General features: G+C 51.3%; 5 protein-coding genes across 5 annotated transcripts; 3 read left to right on the forward strand and 2 right to left on the reverse strand.

The window, feature by feature from the left end:
* Positions 1-3520: 3520 nt before the first annotated feature.
* N7443_008301 (uncharacterized protein) lies at positions 3521-5126 on the forward strand (the record flags this gene model as incomplete). Its single annotated transcript, XM_056888357.1, has 5 exons — positions 3521-3646; positions 3706-3967; positions 4020-4211; positions 4264-4658; positions 4710-5126. The coding sequence occupies 5 exons, from the start codon at positions 3521-3523 to the stop codon at positions 5124-5126; spliced, it is 1392 nt and encodes a 463-aa protein (XP_056737659.1).
* Positions 5127-6494: 1368 nt separating this feature from the next.
* Positions 6495-8058, forward strand: N7443_008302 (glycoside hydrolase family 18 protein; the record flags this gene model as incomplete). The annotated part of the gene is made up of 6 exons (XM_056888358.1): positions 6495-6635; positions 6701-7075; positions 7128-7187; positions 7243-7312; positions 7362-7897; positions 7951-8058. 6 exons carry the CDS (start codon positions 6495-6497, stop codon positions 8056-8058), a joined length of 1290 nt encoding a protein of 429 aa, XP_056737660.1.
* Positions 8059-8549: 491 nt separating this feature from the next.
* Positions 8550-11231, reverse strand: N7443_008303 (sodium:solute symporter family protein; the record flags this gene model as incomplete). The annotated part of the gene is made up of 12 exons (XM_056888359.1): positions 8550-8789; positions 8855-9378; positions 9428-9746; positions 9798-9968; positions 10018-10068; positions 10119-10305; positions 10355-10438; positions 10490-10589; positions 10652-10838; positions 10892-10949; positions 11010-11073; positions 11126-11231. 12 exons carry the CDS (start codon positions 11229-11231, stop codon positions 8550-8552), a joined length of 2091 nt encoding a protein of 696 aa, XP_056737661.1.
* A 1045-nt stretch (positions 11232-12276) lies between these two features.
* Positions 12277-14095, forward strand: N7443_008304 (LLM class flavin-dependent oxidoreductase; the record flags this gene model as incomplete). The annotated part of the gene is made up of 8 exons (XM_056888360.1): positions 12277-12352; positions 12402-12542; positions 12592-12802; positions 12856-12868; positions 12919-12978; positions 13028-13584; positions 13636-13813; positions 13868-14095. 8 exons carry the CDS (start codon positions 12277-12279, stop codon positions 14093-14095), a joined length of 1464 nt encoding a protein of 487 aa, XP_056737662.1.
* A 187-nt stretch (positions 14096-14282) lies between these two features.
* utp10 (snoRNA-binding rRNA-processing protein UTP10) lies at positions 14283-19821 on the reverse strand (the record flags this gene model as incomplete). Its single annotated transcript, XM_056888361.1, has 3 exons — positions 14283-14725; positions 14782-19382; positions 19445-19821. 3 exons carry the CDS (start codon positions 19819-19821, stop codon positions 14283-14285), a joined length of 5421 nt encoding a protein of 1806 aa, XP_056737663.1.
* Positions 19822-19873: the final 52 nt, after the last annotated feature.

The raw sequence follows: 19873 nt of genomic DNA on the forward strand, positions 1-19873 counted from the left end.
TCATAACGTACATGTGCCCCTGAGAATGAGCATGTTTATTGAGATCATGCTCAACAATAGAATTTTCAAGTTAGGAAACAATCGAGAATAGGCATCCAGGCGTTGAAACAACCCAACACTCACATTGCCCACGGGTGTCAGAAAGCCATCAACGGCATAACGGCCAGGTGTGAGAGGCTGGGGTATTCTAAGTTCACATGTAAACGCAAATATTGCGCACCTCGTTGAAGGAAGAAATGTAATGAGCAATCACCCGAATATGACTACCTTTTTCACCAATTTCTTTGATTCAGGATGCAGCATTAGGGGTAAAGCTCTTTGCTCTTCCAGAGACCGCTCTCAAGACCTCTTATAGGCCATGGGAGTGTTTTGTGTGTTCCCTTCGTTGGTGTCGCCCAGTCTGCAGGGCCAGACTGCCATCGGCAGGTCTTTGGGTAGCGTTAAAAGTAACACTTAGGCACCGGAGAACCATTATATATATCGAAGATGAAGAAATCGATGATGTAACGCTCTTGTAGAGGTTTGGCTCAAGCGTTGGTGACTCTACGAGATGAAGAAATACGCTAGAACCTGGGGCGAAGATGGCATCCTCATTATTACCAAGTAAAGCGGGCACCTTCCTGACCATATTTTCTTGAAGAACCGCCGTAGAGGCTTAGCTTACGATGTGCCATTGCCATAGTAAGCAAAGACCGGTTAATGGACCCGAGAGCACCCAGAGACAGACCGGTATCAGGATTTCCCCCGGAAGAACTACGTGGCTAGATGAGGGGAAAGAAACCTTTCTGGTGGCAGATTATCGACAGAAAACTTTGAGCTTAATTGATCGATAATGTGTCAACGTTTGTGTTGGTCGTAGGTAATAAAGTTAAAATGCGTGCCTAGAAACGGCGAAAGTGACTATCGCCGACGCAGCTCATATCAAACTCGCAGCTGACAGTGGCAGTGGTTTAGGGCATGCCAATATTGGCGAATGATAAGCGATGCAGAGGTCGTGCGCATCTTCCGGAGATTCGCCCGGAGAATCCTGCCGTTCGGGGAATCAGCATCAGGTTCACGGAAGAGAGTCACTCTCTTGGGGCTAGAGGAAGAAAGAAGTGGTCAAAGTGGTTAATTTCGCGGGCATAAAAGCCGATTCTCATATGGTATTTAGATACTCCGTAAGGGCGGCTGTGCTTCATCTTCATGCGAGGGGCTTGCGGGTCAATGAAACCTTTCAGTATGGTGTCATCCTAGGAGTACGTACCCCCAAATGGAATTACTATACGGGCACAGCAAGGGTCAGAGGTCAAGAAGCTCTTCCGGCTGAATGTGCAAGTTTTCGGATTGGCAGTTTTCGAAGAGATTTAGAAGAAACGGTGATAGATCTGGCTGGTCGTTATCCGGATAGTTGCTAAATGGTTGATCAGTGGCATGTCTCTCCGGATTTAAAGCAGCCCCAATATGAAAGACGGTCGAGTCAGATAGCATGAGAAAGATATCTAAATAACAAAAGTATCAATAGAATCTGATATCTGATGCGAGATTTGATACGATCATTTAAATGTGGTCAATTACGTGAAATGCCATGAAAATAGCAGTTGATTCCTATCAAATAGCATCGGGTGTTATTGCCCATGGGCCCGGAAACTCTTGCTTTCCTCACGGGGTCAGGATCTACGGATTGGTTAGAAACATTTATCTTATTAGATAAGAGCCCCCATTTAAGGTTGAAATGGACAAGGCTTTTCAACGCCACAACCAACGAGGCGTCGGTCCATTTGGCCACCCTCCAAGCCTCAAAGTCTACTTCCTCAATTAACAGACCGACCTGGAGAGTCACGCATGGCTCCGGTTTAACCGGTCTAGACTCGTAGTGGAACGTGGTGTTGTACTTGTGACCTGAACCAGAGCAAGGGAGCGAGTAAGGCTTTCCATCGCCCCTTGAAACCACATCAGCAAGGCAACCGGCGTGACCGTGGCGCTTAAGTTATCAGGTATTGGAGGCTGATAGCCCGCGGAGACTTTTCGAAAAGACATTTGATCTCTGGTAAAGGAAAAGGTGGAAAATTACATGCCTGCGCAGAATTGTCACTCACGCGCGCCGGGGCCATGGAGCATCTTTGACCTCAGATCGTCCCACACGTGCGTCAATTACAATCCGGTCCACTGATTGGAGTTATGGCACCATCTATCATCGATCCACCATCTCCTCCACAATTGTCCGGGGCGCGTTGGTCTGGCTACTGGGCTTCAATTGCGATGGAATCATCCCGTGTTCATGGAGCTCCCTCTCCTCTCCACTTGCCCCGTATGCTCCATCTCGGCACGGGAACCATTGCAGATGTTGAAACCATTGGCGCCGCGACAGGTGAGTCCATTGGCAATTGTGTTCCGAATCCTCGCGATCGTGTGTTTGTTTTGAAAGGTCCCGAGTATCCTGGTTATCCTGTTTCGGTGAAAAAGTCCCCGGTTACCCCAACACTCAACGCCCGATGGACTTGGCTCGAGCTTTGGGGCAACACGGACATTCGAAAATTGGTCACAATGTCTTGGTCGCGTCGGCTCGTAGACCCCCGGAGATTCACCCTGCATCGTAAGACCGTAAGGCACAGCCACTAGGGGTGTATCCGTTCGAGGCGTACGTCGCTAGGGGTCGCATGTCGCGTAGAGCGCACTGTCGGCGGGGTCATCCGGTGCCCCAGATTCGGAGGAGCCGGGAACCGGGCCGGGTGACCCCCATGATGAAGGGGTCTTGTATATAAGGGAAGACCGTGGCTCGGAGGTACCTCACGGTCAGAACGTCAGCCACGCGATGCCGGAAAGCAGGTCAAGTAGGAGATCGCCTTCCTAAAGCAGGTATCGGTTAGCGGTAGAATAGGCAGTTTTCTACGACAGGAAGGCGCCCGATAAGCGTGGAACCAGTTAGGAATCGCGACGACAGGAGTCGGAATGGTGGATCGCCTTCTCAAACCATGTTAGTATACCATTTTAGTGTAGGGAAGTCGTATAAAGTGGACCTTTTCCCGAGGCTGTGAGGCATTTAAGAGGTGGACCGACGTAATTCGCGCGTCCCTCCACACCCAAAAAAGCGGGTTTTCTGGGTCTTTGGCGGTTCATTTGCGGGGGAACAGCGTTGGGTAGGATTCCGAAATCCGGGGAGAGGAGAGTTAGAGCGCTTCTCTTCCGAAGTGGGGGGTAGCATTGAGGGTCATAAAAGAGAATCAGACGAGAGGTCAAGACAGGGGAAAATAGAGAAGAAATCGAATTATCAGATCGCAAGATAACGTTGGCCTGTGTTCCTTATCTCGGTGGGGGCGTTCTGCGGCTTGGAGATAGTTACGAGATACCAAGATACGTGAGATACGAGTGTTCCAGAGTCCCAGAGTTCCATTCCAGTTCCTTGTGCCCCTGACGCACGCCACCGATACCGAAGACGCATTGGGCTTGGTACCCGGCCCTAACCAGCCTGGGCGGGACTTTAAAAGTGTCCCCAGATCCCTTCATGGGACCCCAACTGTTTTGTTTTACCCCTGCCATTATGTCGATAGAGAAGAAACAACAGGAGTCATTGACGCCAGTGCCGTCGAATCTCGGTCAGGTCGAGGAAGGCTCGCATGATGCCGTCTTTGGTGAAATCACGAGTGATGGCCCGAACTATCGAAGCGTACGTGCTTTTGGCTCATGGCCTGGTGGTCCTTGTCCTTCGTGCTAACATTCCTTTAGGTAGGATGGCTGGGCACGGCCGTGCTGATGATGAAAACCCAAATTGGTCTCGGTGTCCTTTCAATCCCCACGGCCTTCGATTCCCTAGGGGTGGTTCCCGGCGTGATTGTTCTCTGCACCATTGCTGCCATTACAACATGGTCAGACTACATTATCGGTGTCTTCAAGCTGAGGCATCGTGAGGTCTACGGCATTGACGATGTCGGTGAGCTGCTTTGCGGCAAACTCGGCCGAATCGTTCTGGGAGGTGCCTTTATTCTCTGTGAGTGACCTTCGCTACGAAGCCCTCGATGCTGTTGACTGACTAGTCCTAGGGTGGGTCTTCGTCGCTGGCTCTGGTATGCTCGGTATCTCCATCGGTCTGAACGCCGTCTCCTCCCACGCCACTTGCACCGCCGTCTACGTCGCCATTGCCGCCATCGTCGCATTCCTGTTTGGCAGTATTCGGACATTAGGACGGATATCGTGGCTCGCGTGGATTGGTCTCTTCTGTATTCTTACGTCGAGTGAGTATTCTCCTTCGCTCCGCACCGTGGGTCTGATCTAATCGCCTCATAGTTCTTATTGTGACCATCGCCGTCGGTATCCAAGACCGTCCCGCGGCTGCGCCCAAAGATGCCGTCTGGGTTCCCAATTACAAGATTGTGAAGAGCGATGCCACATTCACCGAAGCTATCACCGCGGTCACGACAATCGTCTTCGCCTACGCCGGCACCCCGGCCTTCTTCTCCATCGCATCCGAGATGCGGGACCCTACCCATTACAACCGTGCCTTGGTCCTCTGCCAGTCAGTGGTGACCGTATTCTACCTCGCGATTGGCATTGTCATCTACTACTTCTGTGGCTCCTATGTCTCCTCTCCCGCCCTCGGCTCGGCTGGCCCGACCGTGAAGATAGTGAGCTATGGCTTCGCGCTTCCTGGCTTGATTGTTAGCACCTTGCTTTTTGTCCACGTAAGTTCTGCCCGGCATCGGTCTTGTGGTATTATACTAAACTTTTCCCAGATCACGGCCAAGTACGTTTTCATCCGCCTCCTCCACGGCTCCCGGCATTTGGTAGCAAACACCGTCACCCACTGGAGCGTGTGGATTGGATGTACACTCGGCACCACATTAGTCGCCTATATCATTGCCAGCGCTATTCCCGTATTCAGTGATCTTGTCTCACTCGTTGGCGCCTTGCTTGGTACACCTATGTGCTTCCAGCCGATGGCCGGCATGTGGCTGTTCGACAACTGGAGCAAGGGCAAAGACCACCGAACTACCAAGTGGATGTTCATGGTCGGTTGGTGTGTTTTCATTATAATTGCTGGAACTTTTTTGATGATCGGAGGTACATACGGGTCTGTTGTCACGATTATGGATACTTACAAAGAGTCTGGAGGGTCGGCTGCCTGGTCTTGCGCCGACAACAGCTCGTAGATCGAGCTAGATATCAGGATATCCCAAGTCTTCGGACTCCCCTTAGCTTCTTACCTCGCTTCCTGCACCGTAAATCTGTACATTTTCAGTCCGTCAGACCAAGCTCCGCGGTATGTAATGTAATACCCGGTTAAAGGGGCTCTGTTGCAATCCGGACCGCGCCAAGCACTGCAGGTTTCACCTTGTTTCTCCGCCAGATCTAGACCACGATCAGATCTTGCACAAAGTTATCCAATACTCTGTCCCTAAGTAGGACGTTCGGTCCGACGGAAGCCCGGGCTGGCAAGCCCTCCTATACCACTCCATCTTTTACCACTCGATAACCGAGTCACACCCTCGATTTCGTGTCACAGTATCTGGACAGGACTCCGCGTTGGGTGGTATGGCACATGGCCCGGTCGCATGGGAGAAAAGCCATGGGGTCCGAAGATGTTACATTTCATCAAGTTGGCTTATCGCGCGGGTGATGCGTTCCTGCAGAGCGGCACCTGCCGAGGACCCTGATTCTACTCTAATTCGCCCCAGTTGTTTGAAGATCCCTGTCTCTCCTCCTCATATATTGACATGGGAAATTAAGCTAGCTTCAAATAGTTAAGTCCTCGCTTGGGTGATATTGATATTGTCCAAGTTACATTCCCGCTGCTACAACAGACAAACTCAGGCCCAAGACGTGACTGCAACACCCACCCCCAGGATAACTAGCGAGTGCGAGGCTAATCTACGTAGATTGGTCATAGATAGCTTCGAAATACCTTCCGAGGGATCTGCCGAGGGATCTGCAGAGCACGATCAGCGGCAAAGCAGATGACGATGTCACCCATCCCCAGGTATTTGTGGCGCCGATTGGATAATCACTCAAGTCTGTATGGACCTGAGAGGAGCAAAGGCCCCAAGCACGTTTCCATGCTTGACGGTTACATGAAGAATGCCCTCCACGCGGAGATTGTGAAACGTGTTTGGCAGCTCCGAATGGTTCTCTCGTTTCTGTTGGAATGTGGCGTTCATACTTCACACGAGTGATCACAATCTCCCACGTTGACCATGTGCCTGCGCTGAACCCTCCGACAGTATGGGGTTGATTGTATTGACTGGATTCGGAAAGTGGGATCTCTTGATCAGGAGTCGGACCTGTTCATTGTCACAGTCACGTCAGAGTTGAGAGATTAGGTAGTGTTGGCATTGGACTCGATGTGATCAGGACTCATAGTGAATGGGAGATATCCGATCGCTACCTAGTCTTGCCTTCTGTATAAATGCCCTCTCTCATACCTCTTCCCTCACTTCTCTCCCCAGCTTCCTTCCCGTCGACAAATCCCCTTGAAACCGCTGGTTCGATTTCATTCCCTCGGCATAACCCGATCTTCCATCATGCAACTTGTCCTTCCTCTTATCTTGGGCTTGGGATGGCTCACCAATGCTGCTGCCGCCCATCCCCTCGGATCCAACCCCACTGAGCTGGAAGCTCGTGCTACCTCTGGATACCGCTCTGTCGCATACTTTGTCAACTGGGTCAGTCGTTACCACTATACACCTTTACTTATCAAGCAAAGCACTGACCAAGATCCATCTTTCAGGCTATCTATGGCCGAAACTACCAGCCCCAAAGCCTTCCTATTGAGGAGTTGACTCATGTCCTGTATGCCTTTGCCAATGTCCACCCGGACACTGGCGAGATCTACCTGTCAGACACGTATGCCGATACTGACAAACATTACCCCACCGACTCTTGGAACGATGTCGGCACCAATGTTTATGGCTGCATCAAACAACTCTTCTTGCTCAAGCAAAAGAACCGAAACTTGAAGGTTCTCATGTCTGTTGGAGGCTGGACCTACTCGAGCAACCTTGCCGGTCCTTTGAGCACCGAGGCAGGAAGACAGTTGTTTGCTTCGTCCGCCGTGGCCCTTGTGCAAAACCTTGGTCTTGATGGCATTGACATTGATTACGAGGTATTTACCTTGTCATTTCAGTTTGCAAGACCCGATATTGACACTCACCTAGTACCCTGCCAACAGCAGCCAGGCTAGCGACTTTGTCAATACTCTCAAAACTTTGCGCTCGGTGAACATCCCCCAAGGAGTAAATTGCAGGCCTATTTGGCGCTAACATGAACTAGGCTCTTGACAGCTACAGTGCAGCCAACGCGAGCGGGTATCACTTTCTCATCACGGTTGCTAGCCCTGCAGGTAAGAATAATTCAAGAATACCACCTAACTCTGCTAAACATCGACACAGGACCTTCTAACTACCAGATACTCCAACTTGCCCAGATGGACCAGTATCTTGACTTCTGGAACCTGATGGCCTACGACTACGCCGGAAGCTGGGACACTATCTCGGGCCACGACGCAAACGTCTACGCATCCACCTCCAACCCAGCAAGTACCCCATTCAACACGGACCAAGCTATAAACTACTACACATCCAACGGCGTGCCCGCAGACAAAATTGTCTTGGGAATGCCGCTATACGGACGTTCCTTTGACGGAACCGACGGACCGGGCAAGAGCTTTACTGGTGTTGGAAGCGGAAGCTGGGAGAACGGCGTCTGGGATTACAAGGCTCTTCCGCAGGCTGGTGCTACGGTCACCTACCTTGACCAGGAAGTTGCCAGCTACAGCTATGACCCCACTCAGCGGATCATGATCAGCTATGATACACCGCAGGTCGCTCAGAAGAAGGCGCAGTACATCCAATCCAAGGGCCTTGGTGGTGGTATGTGGTGGGAGAGCAGCAGTGACAAGAATGGCTCTGACAGCTTGATCTCAACTGTAAGTTACTACAGGTCGAACGTCGCTTGACAATTCCCTGACAATACTTACAGGTCGTGAACACACTTGGAGGAACGGGTGCCTTGCTCCAGGGCCAGAACCAGCTCAGTTACCCTGCCTCGGAATACGCTAACCTGAAGGCTGGTTTCCCTTCCGGTTAGAAGTTTATAGGTAGTCATTATTCATCTCGCTGTGAATACGTGATCGCCAGACACATGGTTCTTCTCGCTTCGATGTTGCAGATATCATATCAGTGGAAATTTACAGAGGAAGAGTTGCTGTGATGGATTGCCCTTCATTTGCTTGCTCAATACCAGTCCATATTTGATTTTGATAGTACTCTTCTCTGTAAATTGTAATTTAGGGCACATGCAAGAGCTGGAGGATTGATTCAACCTTACAAACCTTCAAGGGAGAAATGAGATTATCCTTGGCTCAAGAATTCGTGTTGGTGTTGTCGTCGCTTTAGCAAAATCCCAACGCTTCCCCAGTTTGTGCTTTACGGTTCCAGCCGTGGCAGTGAATGCATGGCATTTGACTCGGAACTTTCAGAAAATGTAACCCATTAGATTAATCTACATCAAAATTGTCTCTTGCAATTCCTCCTTTCAAAGTGGGAACCAGTCAAAGTGGGAACCAGTTTCTTATATGCTTAGTTCTCACCTTTTGGCTCCTTCGAATGGGGCACGTCACTAACAGAGCCCCCAGATGGTGACGATGGAGACGTGCCTGTGACCCCTTTCTCTGTTCCGTGGACTGTGACTTTACCTGTCAAACCTCGGTAGACTTCTTGAATCTGCTGCATGCCTCCATCGAGGATTGGGTAGAAGATCGCGATGAGCATCGTACCCCAGAGCCAGATGATGCCAACCACAACCCAGGCAATATAGAACTTTTGAACTCGTCAGCAATGGCTCTGACATCTACCAAATCTGGTCTATGACAAAGCAAACTGACCTTTTTCCCAAAGACATAACCGGAGCCGTACATTGGAAGTGGCCATAGTACCCAGTGGCCCAGGAATGTCGCGATAGACCACCCTGCTGCAATACGACCCCATCTCGTCAACTCCTGCGTTTCCAAAGTAGAGCTCTGCACACCTCCGTCCTCGGCGTTGACTCCCTCTTGACCGGACTTATCATGATGATGGTGGGCAGTGGTTAGGTCGCTCTCCACCTTCTCAAGCGCAAGATTTTCCTTCTTGAAATCGGCCCAGTCATAGCACTGGGGCCGGATGAGTGTGATTACCACCGAGTAGATAATCGGCGAGAAGCAAGATGCCACTGTACCATAGACACAAGGGAGCACTTCACCTGTTGAAGCAACAGATACCGCTCCACCGAAACGATATGCCGTGCCTAGCCAGACACCGAGTCCTGTTCCGAAGCCGAGGATCGGGGAGATAATGGCAGCTGCTTTGCTCTGTCGCTTCCAAAGAATGGTAAACACCATCGGGAAGATACCAGGACATGTCACGATTCCTGTCGACTCGTTAGATAAACCTCTCACCGAGCACAACTTCAGACTTACCTAGCATATACAAAGTCCAGCCAAGGTCAACCCCAACATAATGCAGCATAGTACTGAAACCAGCCGAGAAAGCCGCGAAGAAAATTACACCAAAATGACTAGCGCGGATCAAGTCACGGTCGGAAGCAAGCTTATTGAAATATTCACGGTACACATCAAAGCTCAGGATCGAACTGACGGCGATGACCTGTGCGGAAAGTGTAGATGTACACGCCATGAAAGTGATGAGGAGAATGGCGGCGGCACCACCTTTGCCTGCTATTGTCTGGGCAGCGTAAGGAAGCACAAGCCCGTTGCTAACCTCTGATGAAGTCATACGCTGGAATTATATCAGCAACTTGCTCCCAGCTGGAGATATGGGTTCTCTTACTCGAGGATATGTTGGGAAAGTGGGTTGGTTCTCCAAGCCTAAGGCGACGGAGCTCATGATCGTTCCCAGGGCCCAGGGGATGGCGAAGTAAAAGATACCTCCGATCGTGTATCCGGGGACGACAGAGCGTGGGGAGGCTGAGAAAGCCTTGATGAAGTAACTAGTATCCATCTAGAAAATCTTAGGATCTTTTCAAAAGAGTCGAAGTAGTAGTACTTACAATGACAAGACCAAAGTTCGAGCATATGTGCAGGATACCGAACAGAATTGCCTGAAGTTTGTCAATATATTTCTCGTTGAAGGGAATAGATATCTACTCACCCCCTTGGACTTCATGGTCAAGTACGTTCCATCCTGGTTTCCTGAGACCGGGTGTCGCTGAGCCGCAGCTTGAACGAGCTCAAAGAGATTGCCGATGGAGCCAACTTGGTTACTGGTGAATGCCTTGATTGAGAAGTAGCACGCGATGATCAGGATGATAGCAGTATGGAAGTAGTCCGTAAGGAAGCTTATAGTTGTCAGTCGTGAACTATGGAAGTAGAGAGGAATGAGCATACGTTGCCTTGATACCTCCAACGAAGGTATAAACTGTAACTCCAACCGGCAGCAAAAATGTCGCAGCGATGATATGCATACCAGAGCTGGATAAGTCAGTAACTTAGTCACTGATGAGACGTAACGAGGGAGCTTACACAGCAGTGATAACAGCAGCAGCGCCGAGAAGCATGTTGGCGCACGCGAAGATGTTATTGATCAGACAGAGGATCATGAATACAATGTGAGCCGTGCGACCTGTTATACAAGATGACTACTTAGCTGAGTGTAGTGGAGGTCTTTCTAGGGGGAAGACATACCATATCGAACACGAACCACCTCCAGTGAGGTATGCGCCCCGGGAATCTTTCGCTTGCAAGAGATTCCAAGCAATGCGAAGAACACGATCATCGGGCTACACCCTGCCGCGAACCAGAATGGACCGGCGAGGCCATAGCTGTAGCCGACAAAGGAGGAACCCAGGAGAGCGGTCGTCCACAGCCAGGACTAGATCGTCTATTAGTAAAAGTGACCAGAAGGAGAGATGTAGAAAAACACACAGAGATGACTGCCGAAGAGGTCAGACCGGTTCGAACGGTCCGGTTGGCCGTCATGAACCTGTTGCATTTGTTAATTCAACTCCAGAAATATATGGTATGGAAGCAAGGGTTTTGGTACATTTCAGTCTTCTCATTATCTTCCCCGGCGGTCTTCTTCAGAACTTTTGTGATAATCATCATCACTATCATCTAGTCAGCCATCGAGTCTAGTAAAAGAAAAGTCGTCGGTAGTACCTAAAGCAATAATGAGACCGACCACAACGACAATGACATAACCAACCGCCTGCGACAGAGGCGGCTGGACAGTCGAGATGCCATTGCGAGCCAGTAAATCGGCCATATTGAGAGAAGAGAGTGTTCAAGCGCCCCCTCCAAGTCAATTGAGAGGCAATCGGTATGCAATTAAGGAGGAAGCAGACGAGATGTGCTATCAAGTTCAGAAAAATACTAGGGCTGCAGAAGGTTTAAATGCCCCAGTGCAGAGTATTGTCCCCAGGGACAGGGGTGTGCGAGATCTCCAGTGTTCGACTCCATGTCGTCGGTTTCATGGGGGCGGATGAGCATGACTTGATCCACAATGGTTTGATGGACGGCTGCGATGAGGTGCTTTTCGGCGCCAGTGAGGAAGGGTTTTAAGGTTTGGGCTGATGAGTTGGTGCTGGATCGTATCCTAGCTATCAAAGGCGTCATAGTGCATGAAATACTGGGTAAACCAGGCAAATAATAGCACATGGCTCTTTTGATTGATTTGGAACTGACACTGCTTGAGAGGCAGATGACTATGTGCTCTACAGAATAAACGGCGCAAAAGCTGGAGGCTAGGGATGCCATTCCAACCGAGGCAGGGCAGGTCGGGCGAAAGTGACCATTAACAACGCACATGATATAATGTCTAACCTCAAGTGGTCGAGACCACACAATCTAGAATGGGCTCAAGAGATAAAAAAAGTCGCGAGAGTGGTTGACAACGCCGACGAATGAAGCTGGGGACACGGATGCACCCCAAAGTTAGGAACACATCAACACAACTACATCTCTCGGGCGAGAGAGAAGGCCTGAAATACCCCGGTAACTACGATTGCAGTATTGCTAGTGTGATCGGAGAAGATCAAATCAGATTGGGCAGTCAACATTTAGTGGCTTTATTCGGCACCCCTCAGGATCTCCTGCATCGCGCCATCACGGCCCACTTTGATGCTATACTTTATTTTGGACGAGTGACGCACGCGGGGATCTCACGAATGAGGTGCTCGTCGATCATGGAATAAATGGTACCCCTCCATGATCACATTTAACTTGTAATTTCTCCTTATCGAGGAACAGTCGAGGATTAAGTGTAGCTTGGACGCCTTCAACACCTTCAACACACATCGAATCTCACAATCATGTCCGGAACCAATCATCAGGCGGGGGGAGACAAACCTCGCAAGTCTCTGATTCTCAATGCTTTTGTTGAAATGTGTAGGTCTTTCGCAATACTTCGCAAAGGTGGTAGTTAACTGTACCGCAGGTAGTGGACATCAGTCTCCAGGACTCTGGCGGCACCCTGAAGATGAATCGCATCGATTCAACGACGTGGACCACTGGATTGAGCTTGCGCAATTACTCGAGTCTGCCAAATTCCACGGAATTTTCATTGCTGACGTTCTCGGTGGGTACCACTTAGACCACTGCGGTACCATATGCTGACGCTCGAGCAGGTGGTTACGATGTCTACAAGGGACCTAGGAACCTGGATCCATCAATCATCTCAGGTGCCCAATGGCCCGTGAATGAGCCCTTGGCAGTCGTGCCAGCAATGGCTGCGGCGACGAAGAGTATCGGATTCGGCGTGACAGTCACAACGACATACGAGCAGCCATATCACCTTGCCAGGAGACTTTCCACGATCGATCATCTTACCAAAGGACGGTAAGTACTCAATAGTAACTTTTGCCGATCTGCAGCTGACGGATCATTGCTAGTGTCGGCTGGAATGTGAGCATAACCCTTGCAAGAACAAGGTTGGTCAGAACTGACAAGCACAGGTTGTCACTGGATATCTCGATTCCGCTGCCCGAAACCTAGGCGCAGCTGAGCAGCCACATGTGGGTCTTCTCCGCAAGAGTACCATCAGCATGACTGACAAGTTTTTAGCACGATGACCGATACGCTATAGCGGAAGAATACATCAAGGTCGCTTACAAGCTTTGGGAGTCATCTTGGCGGCAAGATGCAGTCGTGCTCGATCGCGAGCGCGGCGTTTACACAGACCCCACACGCATCCGTCAAATCAATCACGAGGGCAAATACTTCAAGGTGCCAGGACCTCATCTCACCCAGCCCAGTCCGCAGCGCACGCCCGTGATTCTACAAGCCGGAACATCCAAGGCCGGAAAGACCTTTGCCGCACAGCATGCTGAGGCCATCTTCGTCGCGGGACATAGTCCTACCGTTGTAGCCAAGAACGTTGCTGAGATTCGCCAACTTGCGCAGAGTGAGTTTGGTCGTGATCCGCAGAGTATTAAGTTCCTGGCACTGTTGTGTCCGGTTCTCGGTCGGACTGAGGAGGAGGCTCAGGAGAAGTTCAAGTCTTATCGACAACTTGGCTCGATTGATGGTGCTTTGGCGCTGTTTGGTGGCTGGACTGGGATCGATCTGGATAAGTATGGTGATGATGAGGAGCTGCGTCATGTCGAGAGCAATGCAATCCGGTATGTATGAATACAAGGAATTGCTTGATATTCTTGCTGACCTGTGTTTAGATCCGCTGTTGAAGGTTGGTCTAAGGCTATGCCCGGAGTTTCCAAATGGACCAAGAAGACCGTGGGCGAACACATCACCGTGGGTGGTCTTGGTGCCACGCCCGTCGGCACACCGCAGCAAGTCGCCGATAACATGGAGAGATGGGTCGAAGAAGCCGATGTGGACGGATTCAACCTGGTTAGTTTGAAATCTCACATCCTTTCGAGTCGAATTTAACCGAGTTTGAATTAGGCATACGTTATCAAGCCTGGCTCTTTCAAGGATATCATCGATCTGCTCATTCCCGAGCTTCGCAAGCGCGGTCTCTTCCATGATGAATATGCAGTGGAGAAGGGGACCTACCGTGAGAACCTTTACACACGGCCTGGCCAGACTGGTCCGGCTGCAGACCACCCAGCTTCGAAGTACCGGTGGAACGCGGGTGTTGACGCGGCCGACGCCGTTTACCCTCAAGACTAAGGGCTGGGCGACGGTGAATGGATCCTACTGATGTAAATGACTCGAATGGAAAGATATTCATAAATAAGGCAGTGTAAATCACAATATATTCTTTTCTGCAGACGTTGCCTGCATGCCCTGCCGAGGGTCTATCTCTACAAACGCCAGCCAAATGCGGTTTTTATACATGGACACCAAAGGAAATCCTTTAGGTCAACATATCGTCAAGTCGCTCTCCCAGCACACCCTCAATCTGCTTCACCCACTTGCGCACCTCTCTCTCAACACTCTCGTCTTCATCCTCCATCAACTCGCTGATATAAGGCAGCATCTCGGGAAGGAGGGCAAGCCACTCCTCGCCGAGCTGCTCAGTGAGCGCCTGCTCGGCTTTCAGGGCGGCGAGGCGAGTGAAAGCGTTATCACCACCAGCCGACTTGGCGTTAGGGGCGGATGAAGGTCGGAGGTACTTCATCAGAGCATTGTTAAGCTCCTTGTGGTTGTCGGTGGAGTCGGCAGCGATGGCGAGGTCTGTGATGGCGGGGACTACCTCTTCGATCACCAACTCAGCAGTCTTCGAGGTAGTTGCGTGAGCCAGCTGGGCAATAAGGGGACCAGAGATGCTGGCGAGGTGGGAGGGAGATTGCCAGAATTCTGTAGATGAGGGTTAGCGCATGGACGAGTGAGTATCATTGAGAGAGGAGACGTACCATCTTGGTCATGCTGGAACGAGTTGCAAAGAGTCCGGAGAGAAGCCAGCCAGAGAGTCCTGGTCGCCTTGGCTGGACCGGTTGAGCTCAAGACCTCGATAACATTCTCCAAGATGTAGCTGGAGTAACTGGTGACAATAGACTGGAGAGTGCCAAAGAAGCTCTGGAGGAACTTGTAGAAGGTTGTAAGACGGGACACGCGACCTTGCTCATCCTTCTTGGGGGCGCCGTTGGTGGCCCAATCAACAAACTTGATGAAGAGGGGTCGGAACGTGCTGTCGTTGAGCTTGTAGATCATCTTGATGGTGACATCGTTCAATGCACCCTCAGCTTCGTCCAAGTCGGCAGCATCAAAGTTGGCGCGATCTCCCAGAGCAACTTGCTCACGGCGAAGGTCAAAGGCCTTGAAGAGGATGTTGGAGAGGACCCCGACGTTCTTCACGACAACGGCCTTGGTGTTCTTCTCGACGGCAAGGTTGAGAATCTCTAAGACCTCGTTGGCCGCAGTGGGACCGGCCTCCACGACTTGCGGCCAGTTGCGGTCAATGGCACCAAGGGTAGCAGCCATATCCATCTTGCGAGAGGCCATCAAACGGAGTGTCTCCAGGCGGCTGTCCTCGGAGCTGTCCTCGAGCTCTGCGTTGGTAGACTTGAAAGCGAGCAACAGAATTTTGTCAAGGTGGCTAGCCGACATCATAAATGGCAGGTTAACAAACAGGGCAGAGAACAGGGAAAAGACAGCATCGTGAAGTCGCGAGTTCTCCTTTCCGGGGGTCAAGCTGAGCTCCAGCAGGCTCAAAGACTGGGAGAGCGCATTGGGAAGAGCAGGGATCATGGCCTGACCAAGAACCTCGGCCATAGAGGCCAGACAGAGAACACCCATGATACGAATACGCTCATCAGATTCGCCAAGGCAAGAGGGACTGGCGACAACCTGGGCGGCAGCAATAACCTTAGAGGGATCCTTGCGACCGTACTTCTCAGTGATACGGTCAATGCAGGCGACGGCAGCGTGCTTGAGAAGCGAGTCAGGCGAGGACTGGACGATACCAACCAGAGTAGGAAGGAAGTCAAGGACCTTAAGCTGAGACTCGCTGTCACGCTCAGGGTTTTGACGGAGGCGGTTTTCCAGCAGGCGGAGAACCTTGCGGCGGAGGTCATCGCTCGATTGCTTAGGATCAAGGAGGTATTCAATGGTGTCCAAGAAGTCAACAAGGGACAGGGTGCCGAAGAGAGAGCCCAGAACCTCACCACATGCCTGGCTGACAGGCTTCATGTTCTGCACGGATTCGCCAAGGGCGAGAACCTGACCGAGAACTCGAGAGAAGCAAGCACGCACCTGGTCGGTAGTGGGGCCTTCAGTCTCGAATGCTGTCTCCAGCTTTGACTTGAGAGACGAGTGCTTGAGCAAGTGAGCCAAGTCTCGCAGCAGGTCCACAGCAACCTTCTGAGGATCACGGCCATCATCACTGCCAATTCCTAGGAGGACAGCGGAGATAGTCGGCTTGGCTTCGAAGGAGTCAAGAATCAGGTTGAGATACTTGCTGTAGGTGGTGAGCTCCACAACAGGAGTAGTGTCTGAGGCGACTCCAGTCATCAAAGTCAAGACATCCTTGTCGGTGGAGTACCGGTTGGCAAGCATTGCAAGAACAGCGAACAAGAAGTCCTGGGTGCCGAGCTTGCTGATCAATGCATGGAACAGACGGAGACGGCGATGCGACGGGATGTGCTCGAATGCCGCAGTGAAGCTGAGCAACAACTCGGAAGTTCCAGACACAATGTCACGCTTTTGGTTGCGGAGCGACTGGATGAGAGCCGGGACAACCTGATCAATAGTCTGGTCAATGACAGATACAGAATAGTCGTCATCCTTTCGGAGGACACTAGATCCCATGAACGTGAAGATGGGCATGACACTGTGAAGAACAAGCTCGGGAGCAATGACGGATAGGCCAGCAACGAGAAGGAGAGCCGCGTTTTGAACCTGGGGGCTATCTGTGGTGCGAACACAGTCCACAACCAAGTCGGCCCGGATAACCGAGGTGTCGAACAGAGGCTTGGTAGATCCCTTGGACTTGTTGACGATAGCCAAGAGGCTGCCTAGGGTCAAGCTCAATAGGTAGCTCATTCCAGACTGAATTTGAGACTTGAAGTGGTGAAGAGCAGCAAGAGTCTGGAACAGGCCATCGGCCAGCTCCGGGTGAGCATCGGGGCTAGAACTATCAATCACCTCCAGGATGAATGTCATCTTGTCCATAAGTTTGGCGAGCTCTGACTCGTCCTTGACGGTCATTGCAATCATATTGTTCTGACTGGTACGTCTCCGCTTGGGAGCAGGGCCAAGAGACTCGATATCAGTCAATGAGGAGGGGATCTTCTTAACGAAGGTCACCAGAATAGGACCAGACAGCTCAACACTGCGAAGGACGTCACGGCAGTTATCTGCCAAGGAAACCTCGTCCGAAGCAATTCCAAGCGAAATATCCAAAAGCTTCTCCGCTGCGCCCACTTGATTTTCCTCTGGAATCTTAGCCCAGATCTCCTTGATGCGGGCGAATGCAGCAGCGACAAACGACGACCGCAAAGAATCGCTAGCTGGGCTGACCTTGGTCAATAGGGTGTTAATGGCATCGGCCTCCTTCGGTGAAACGATGGCGACAACCTGCTGCTCTGTTTCTGAGATAGAAAGACGCTCCTTGGTACAGATATCGTCGACCTCTTTCTGGGTCAGGGCACGCCAGTTCTCAAGGAAGGGAAGAAGTTCCTTGGTACGAGAAGAGCCCGGAATCTTCTTAACAAGGTTGAGAAGACGCAACAGGGCGAATTTGGGAGCATAGACGGGCATGCGAATGACGTGCGATGACAAGAATGCGAAGAATGCTTGCCGGAGAGACTTCTTGAGTTCAGATGCACCAGAGTCTTCCGAAAGAACAGATCCACGCATCATCGCATCAAGGACCTTGCCAATATACTCGGGATCAAGGGTATATTCCTCCAATCCAGGAAGCAGTGCGCGCTCCATGACCTTCTGAACATCATGAGCTGGCAACCAAGAAACACCGGACGACTGCTTGCCCTTGCCATAGATGGTATCCTGCGCCCATGGCTTGCCATCAGCCTTGTTGTTCTTGTAGATGGAACCAACAACAGTCAAAACGCCAGTCGCTTCGCGGCGAATACGCTCGGATGGGTCGGAAAGGGCGACAAGCAGGAATGGCAACAGTGCCTGAGGGTCGAGATCACCAGGGACTGATTGAAGCGCTGAGGAGAGAGCTCCCAAAGCAGCAACCCTGGTGCCCAGAGGGAAGGAGCCGGACAGGACACGGGTCAAGAACGACAGATATTGAGCGCTCTTCGATGCATCGGTCTTTCCAAGGATGCGCAAATTAGTGAACTGCTCGAGTCTCGCCTCGGAATCAACAGCCAGCGCGAAGACTTGCACAAGGCTGTCAAACTCTGGAATGAATTGCTTGCTGAGGAAGGACTCGGGGAACGCGGGCTCCTTAGCCAAAGCCTCTGCCGCCGGGGTGAAAGTATCCACGTCCAATTCGTCCACATCTTGCATATCAACATCCTCAATTGCCGGGGTCGGAAGCGGAGCCTCGACCACGGTCTGCAAATTGTGTTCCAGAGCCTGGATGTTGAAGGAAGACTCAGCCAATGCCTTCTGGAAAACGGGCTGGAGAGAGCTGGAACGACCGAATCCTTGAACCAATTCAGCAAGCTGTGTCTGAGCATCCAGGGACATGCCACGAGTCTCCTCGGAGTCGCTAGCGGCCTTCAGGACCATGGTCATGGCCTCCTTAGTCTCATCCTCTCCGAAGGAGGCATTTTCAAAGATAGAGGATAACAGTGCGAGGCGGGTGTTATCTTCCTGCTTGTCCAAGTCGCTAACACAGCCGCCAACAAGACCAAGCAAAAGCTTAGATGTCTGGTACTGTGCGGTGACTTCGGAAAGCTGCTGCATGGGGTTTTCGAGGCGAGAGATGGCCTTGAAAACCTTCTTAGGAAGGGTAGCCGTGGGCTTCTGCTGAGCCAGGACGGACAAGCAGATGAGGCCGGAGCTGATTGTCTCCTCTGACCAAGAGGCGACAACACTCTCCATCAAGCCATTGAGAACATCGTCGGCGAGAGTGGCTTTCTGGGCGAGGACGACGGAGATCATGTAGCAACTGATGATCAGTTCTGGGATCTTCTTCATCGTGAAAGCAGAGCTGAGAACGGGCAGAACGCGGATGATGATGTCCTCGTGCTTCTGCTTCTCGGCTTCTCTTCTGCCCGAGCGAGCACCATCTAGCATACCCGCCACCGCCTCGGTAATGATACCGGCCCAAAAGGAAAGCAGCGTGTGGCTCTGGGCATGCTGTCGGCACACCTTGATAACATAGTCATTCAAAGCTGCGAAAAACGGCTTGTTTGTGGTGGCGCTGTGTACAAGAGGGTGGCGCGGCGGGTTAACCAAGCCGGTCTTATATGGGTAAAGAACTTTGAATGTCGAGGTCAAGTCATTGGGCAGAATGGAGAGCAGATTCAAGAAAAGAGGAGTCGTATGATAAGGGAGGAAGGTGAGAATCATGCAGGCGGTATTATATTCGTGAGCCCTGCCGTGGTAGTTAGTCGCCGAATATTCTCCCGCAATGCTCAACAATCATAACTTGCGTACCTGAAACGTCTGACCAACCAGTCCACAGCTTTAACTGCGGGGCTAAGTTGCAATCGGCTTCCGACAAGACCAAGGAATGCTTGAATTACGGCATCAAGTTCCTGGTTCTGGGTAGCGCTGAGTTGCGTTCGGTCCTCCGCCTTGCTCTGTTCGCTGAAAATTGTGCGCCCGAAGTCCTCGAAACGTGGATCCAGGGAACAAAGCTCTCGGTATCCTTCATAACAGATATCATAAACGGTATCGAAGTCTTGCGAACCGGCAATTTTCCGGTCGAAGATTAGCGACTGCTGGTGGGAAAGGCGCTGGGCCTTGAGGTCGAGCTCATTGGTCGACTTGGTCGCAATTTGCGACAACTGCGCCGCGAGAGAGGAGGCCATATTGACGAAAGAGTAATCAGTCAGTTTTCAGACCAGATCACTGCAGCCCATG

This window comes from Penicillium atrosanguineum, assembly GCF_028827265.1.
Source record: "Penicillium atrosanguineum strain IBT 20685 chromosome Unknown utg000007l_segment0_segment0, whole genome shotgun sequence".
Taxonomy (NCBI): domain Eukaryota; kingdom Fungi; phylum Ascomycota; class Eurotiomycetes; order Eurotiales; family Aspergillaceae; genus Penicillium; species Penicillium atrosanguineum.